Source organism: Eleutherodactylus coqui, chromosome 6 (genome assembly GCF_035609145.1).
Source record: "Eleutherodactylus coqui strain aEleCoq1 chromosome 6, aEleCoq1.hap1, whole genome shotgun sequence".
Lineage (NCBI taxonomy): Eukaryota > Metazoa > Chordata > Amphibia > Anura > Eleutherodactylidae > Eleutherodactylus > Eleutherodactylus coqui.
Window position 1 is genome coordinate 239,380,200 of NC_089842.1, and position 6,579 is coordinate 239,386,778.

Consider the following 6,579-nt stretch of genomic DNA (forward strand, 5'->3'; position numbering starts at 1 on the left):
GACCTGCTCACATGTACTGACAATGGACAGGATACAAATCCCCAACACACAGCAGGACTATAATATCATGAGGACATTCACATGTTCCACATCCATTGCTGTGCAGTAAATTTCCTGTTGGGGGCATTTATGTTGGAGAAACAGGACAAAAACTGTAAGCCAGGCTGAGATTGCATCCCCACATGACTAAAGAGAGAAAGACAGAATTACCTGGGGCAAAGCATTTTGTAATCACGGACACAACATACAACGGATAAAAGTTATCATACTTAAAGGCAATTTTAAGTCCCAATGTCACAGAAGAATTTGGGAATATAAGTTTATAAACAACTTTGATACTATCTGAAATGGAATGAATCTTGGAGGGTTTTTTTTACATCAGTGGAGATTATGAGAAATGAGAAACCCAGAGCAGAGGCAACATGCTGACCTGCTGACCTCCTATCAATTTAGAGACCATAAAACATTCACATTGCTTGTCACTGGACTAATAAAGTATTTACAGTTATCTCTTTCTTCTATTGATTTAAGTGCTATTAATCATAAAATTTCTGTGTCCTCTTATCCTGGACTAGAATTTGTTTCAAGTGTAAATTAAGCACACTGTGTTTGTGCCCCCCCATGTGATCATGTGTATATGTTTTTATATAAATGTATATTTAGATTTGTTCCATTTTGCCTGAGGAAGAAACCTGCTTAGGTTTGAAAGCTAGCTATAACGTCATGTATTTTTGTCATTAAAAGGTATACTATCTACAAGATTACTTGGTTACTCTTACTGAGAATAATCACACTTTATTTGGACATACAAACACACTTGATTTTCAGTGTAATATTTGTTAAAGTAAATAAATGGGAGTTAACCGTTGTCACAATATTTAACTTCATTACATGGAAATAATTTAATATAATGAAGACTAATGTCCCGAAAGTGTCAACAATTGTGAATTGTATTGGGAGATGTCAACACTTAAATCAATAATTAAATTGCATTTCTTGTAATTTCCTACTTAAAGAATATGAATTAAATGAGACATGTGGGAATATTACACAGATATATGAATAGACAGGACTATTGCAAATGCTTTGCTTATTAGCTATAAGCCACTGCTGTTCATGAGTCAGTTGGAAAAAAATATTGACTACAATAATCAACTGGAGAATGGGACTAATTCAAGATACTGTTAATGCCTTTTCAGGGCCCTTTCCAAAGGATGGATTTCTGCCTCCTTGGTAAGTATTTGCAACTACTTGGTTTAGCAGATTAAATCTTGAATTTAACATTATAATAGCCTTACAGTGTTCCAAGAAATAAACAGAACCTTTTTATGATTGTCTAAATATTTTGGCAATGGTGGAATGTCTCAACCAGCCTGTGTAGGTCAAGATTTACATGAGTGGTCATGACAATAACTGATATCAAGTGTAGGTAAAGATAAACAATATTTAGCACATTAGACATCTGTAGTTGACATCAACCAATCACTGGATATAAAAGATGTAAAACAAGGTAACATTTGGTATTGTGATAGAGGTTGGTTAACATATTGTCTCTCCTAGGAAATGAAAAGACTCAATTTTAGATGTTCCTCATAATTTAAAAGAGCAAATCAACAGATGGCAATTGTAATGCACACACCAGTCAGTTCCTCCAGTGGCTCCGCAACTTCCTTCTATCGTATTCTGTATACAACACATCCATGAGGGTGGTCTAAAGTTTTTAGTAACTTAGTAGGGTTATTGCTTTACTAGGGAAGAAAAATCCTTCAAATATTATAATTCATACTGTATGGGGACCATTGACCCATCTTCAGCAACAAGTACTGATAAATTGTAATACCGTAGAATATATTTATGTATGGGCTCACACTAGCAAAAACAGACCAGACATACACCAAATTAAGAGACATGTACTTCATTGTATACTTGGTGCTCTTCACGCCTAGGCCTTTTAGACTTAGACCGTCATATAAAATGCCAACCTATGTAAATTTCCACTTATGCATGTCCCAGAAAAGCACCCAGACCATTCGATATTCAACCATCCTGGAGCAAAGAGCATCTGGCATTTCAAAAAATCTTTGACATGTCATTGTAGCATGTCAGATATTTTGATTGTCCAGGGTCTAGGTGCTGATCCCAACAAATCACTTAAATGAAAGGGTAGAAGTGCTCAGTTGAGTGTGCTGCCTCTTCAGCTGTGAATGTCTCTTCTTGAAAGAGATTTCAATGAGCCCGTCTTCAACTTTCAAGGAGAGCCGATAATAGCTGAAGGAGCACAGAGTTTGGCTCAGCACTTCAGCCGCTTAGTTTCAGTAATCATTTACCTAGTTACACAGTTGAAAATAGACAGGGCCATCAAGTCCAATTTATAATCCAACTCTATTGATCCAGGGGAAGGCAAAAAGCCCCTGCTCCATATTAGTGGGGGGACATTTCCTTCTTGACTCCAACATGACAATCAGGATAAAACCCTGGAACACCCCATCTAAAATAATCTAGTACCCGTAATTTGAAATACATTAGTTATGTCAGTGTGTGCTACTCTGCTGGGGTTTTGAGTTCTATGTGCACTTGTGTTCTGAATTACTGTGGAAATGGGTTTTGTCTGGGTGGCTGGTTAAGTGCACTGGGGGTTAATTGGGAGGGTTCTTAATTAGAGATGAGCAAGCACCAAAATGCTCGGGTGCTCGTTACTCGAGTCGAACTTTCAGTGATGCTCGAGAGTTTGTTTTGAGTAACGAACCCCATTGAAGTCAATGGGCAACTCGAGCATTTTTGTATATTGCCGATGCTCGCTAAGGTTTTCATTTGTGAAAACCTGGGAAATTCAAGAAAGTGATGGGAACGACACAGCAACGGATGGGGCAGGTGAGGGGCTACATGTTGGGCTGCATCTCAAGTTCCCAGGTCCCACTATTAAGCCACAATGGTGGCAAGAGTGAGACCCCCCCCCCACACTGTCAGCATAAAGATCGTTCTCCTCTGCCACAGCTGTAACAGCTGTGGCAGAGAAGAACGATGTTAGCCCATTGAATTCAATGGAGCCGGCTGTATTGCCGGCTCCATTGAATTCAATGGGCTAAGATTGTTCTGCCGGGACAAGGGGAGTATATATTTTTTTTAATTTTAACACATTTCTGGATGAATTGCAGGGAAGGGCTTATATATTTAAGCCCTTCCCGACAATTCATCCCACGCTCGCCGGCAGCCCATTGCTTTCAATGGTGCCGGCTGTATTGCCGGCTCCATTGAATTCAATGGTCAGTGCTCGTTTAATCGAGACGAGTACCGCGTGGTGCTCGTCTCGAGTAATGAGCATCTCGAGCACTCTAATACTCGAACGAGCATCAAGCTCGGACGAGTATGCTCGCTCATCTCTATTCTTAATCCTTCCTCACATTGCCCGTCCAACAGAGCCCTTAGGGTAGAGAATCCCTTTTATGCTGATTGTAAAAGCTTTCTCTCTTTAGATGCAGTGAATGTCCCCTTGCTTTAGTTGCAGTTCTTGTTATGGCTAGATCATTTGACGAAGCTCGGTACTGTCCATTGACATATTTATGTATATTGATTTAAATTACCCATACTGCATCTTTTTAACAAACTACCGTAAATTACCCAGTAATTAATCATATTTATTAGTATATTATAAGGTTTGTCTAATCAGAGACCATCCCTTTTAAACTGCAGCTGGCATCTTGGGCTCATACCATTCCCCTTGCAAAAAGAGGGTTTGGCCATTTAGTCCTTTCCTGGCAAAATGTAGAATTACATAGTAGACTTTTTGATGAAAGGTTATATGTATCACATGTCCAGCTTGAGTCCACAAGAGCAGAAACTACTCCTTTAGAATAGCTCTCTGTGTCACTAACATATTCTAATAAGGAATATGGACAATGATTGTCTTCAGGTGAAAATCCTATTAGTTCATCCATTCTCTCAATTATTTTGGGTGTCTCCCTCTGAACCACCTACATTTTTCCTATGCATTACAGTAGACATATTTTCCATTCACAAGCAGCAAGCGAAATATATGAAAAATGGGGACAAATTGAAACTTTAAAAGTTACAGTATGTTTCAATGGTTAAAGGGGCACTAACTTTTCAAACAATGTATGCTCATCTAATAGCTTGTGTTACTCTCAAACGTTTTGTATTATAATTGCATTAAAAATGTAGTTGCATTACCACTGTAAATCACAATTGAAGTGGCTGCCACTAAGGGTCTCCCTTCCAACTCTTTATCATTAGCTACAGTTTGTCTGCAGTAGCAAGAACACAGGGACACAATTCTAATTGCCAAAGGCAAAAAATACCCATAGGTAATATCCCCTTAAATATAATATAAAAACTCCATTATTCAAAAAGGACAAAAACAACATCCAATAATATTTAAAATAAAGGAGGAATGGCGGTAGCAATGAAATGTAACCAGCAGTCATCAATTAATATCATGTGTGTAACTGTGCATATATGCACTAAAACATAGGCCTGGATGGCCAACTTCCAAAAGCCTATGTGGAAATTAATGTCAGCACCACCAAAACCCTATTAAAATCTGATCTATAGCCCCCCGACATGTTTTGCCTTGCGACATCCTCAGGAGTCGCAAAACTTCAAGGCTATAGTAAGGACGAAATGAGATGGTATGGAGAATCTAGTATATTTTAGAAAACTTGTTGAAAACTCAATCATGATTTAAGCTTTATTTAGCTGAATCCATAAAATGTTTTTACTGCCATGATTGGTATAACTCTTATCTTTTAGGTGAATTATGGCAAACAATATGGAGACCATGAATCAAACATTGGTGAGAAACTTCATCCTTCTAGGTCTTTCTAATGCTCCTGGTTTGCAGCTGTTGTGCTTTCTGTTGTTCTTTCTGATGTACACAACAACATTGTTTGGCAATCTTCTATTGATCATTGTGGTGAGACTTAATTCCCGTCTCCAGACACCTATGTACTTTTTCCTCAGTAACCTGGCATTCATTGATATTTGCTTCTCCACCACCATTGTACCAAAAATTCTTGCAAATACAATATCCCATGACAGGGAAATTTCATTTTTGGGATGTGCAGCACAAATGTATTTCCATTTGGCTCTAGGGGCTACAGAATGTTTAATATTAGCTATCATGGCATATGATCGATACATTGCTATATGTAAGCCACTTCAGTATCGTACTATCATAGACAAAAACCTTTGCCTATTTTTGGCTGCTGGAGCATGGACAGTGAGCTTTTTGAACTCTGGAATTCATGCAGTCTTCACCTTTCAGTTGCCTTATTGCAAGTCCATCCAAGTGAACCACTTTTTCTGTGAGATGCCACCACTCTTTCGGCTTTCGTGTAGAGATACTTGGTTCAACGAAATTGCTGTATACATCTCTGGTGGACTTTTCGCCCTTTGTTCATTCTTATTGACATTGTTATCCTATATTCATATAATTTCTGCCATACTAAGCATCCATTGTATAAATGGAAGACAAAAAGCCTTTTCTACATGTACGTCTCACCTTACAGTTGTCTCCCTTTACTATGGAACCATTATTTTTATGTATTTGCGCCCGCGATCTAGTTATTCGCCAAATCGAGATAGAGTGGTCTCCATCCTCTATACAGTTGTGACTCCAATGTTGAATCCCATCATTTATAGTGTTAGAAATAAGGACTTCACTGGAACAATCAGAAAGACTACTAGACTTATATCATATTACTGAAGTGTCTAATTTAGGGGCAACATTTATGTAAACAAAATGTCTGATATTTTTTTAGAAAGCTGGCCAACTATAGAATCTGATCTTTAGGTTTGGCACCACAGTCTCTTTACCTAAGCATGTTTTGTAGATATGCCAACCGCACTCTACAGAACTTGAATCATATGCCCCTTTATATTCTCTTAATGTAATATTCTAAGAGTGTCAGTTTTTTGAACTAGTGTGTGGACAAGGAGGAAAAAGAGGGGTGGAGCAAAACTCGTACAGTTGTGTTTGTTGTGAAAAATGATACTGTAAAAGTGGTATGGGGGCGTGGCTAAGCGGCCATGAAGAACAGTCGCACCTAAAGGCAGCTCCGTGGAGACCCCATTAATCCTGTCACATCCTTCCTTCCCTGAGGCACTAAACTTAAGTACTGGCGCCCGGAGACTGCACTGGTGCCGGTGGTCGTGCTGGCGGGGTCCCTGGTGCAACTTCTGGGCTGTTTTGAGTGAGAGGCGGGAGGTCCGGACCTGGGCCTGCATGCTACACATGCCGCGCGCTAGGAGACCGGCCCACGTGGAACACGGCGGCAGGAGAGATAACGCTGCGGCTCCCTCCCTGCTGAGCATCCCTGAAGCAACTGGTGGGTGAGATCCACGATACGGACGGGGAGCTGAGTGTCGGGTGCAGTGCGGCACCTCCCCCACCTTTGCCTGAGAGGCTGCGGGGGAGCGCGGGGACGCTGACGGGCACTCACCAGCCCTGCAGGCAGAACACTGACGTGGAGGCTGGGAGGTGAACGTTGACGGGGCTGGGATTCTCCTCGGGAGTCCCTTACTGCTGCGGAGGCTGAGAGTGGGTGCCGAGGCTGAGGAGAC

At 40.4% G+C, this 6,579-nt stretch overlaps 1 protein-coding gene across 1 annotated transcript; it reads left to right on the forward strand.

Annotated features, from left to right (window-relative positions):
* Positions 1-4,786: 4,786 nt before the first annotated feature.
* Positions 4,787-5,722, forward strand: LOC136631650 (olfactory receptor 5V1-like). Its single transcript, XM_066605934.1, has one exon. The coding sequence runs from the start codon at positions 4,787-4,789 to the stop codon at positions 5,720-5,722; it is 936 nt and encodes a 311-aa protein (XP_066462031.1).
* Positions 5,723-6,579: the final 857 nt, after the last annotated feature.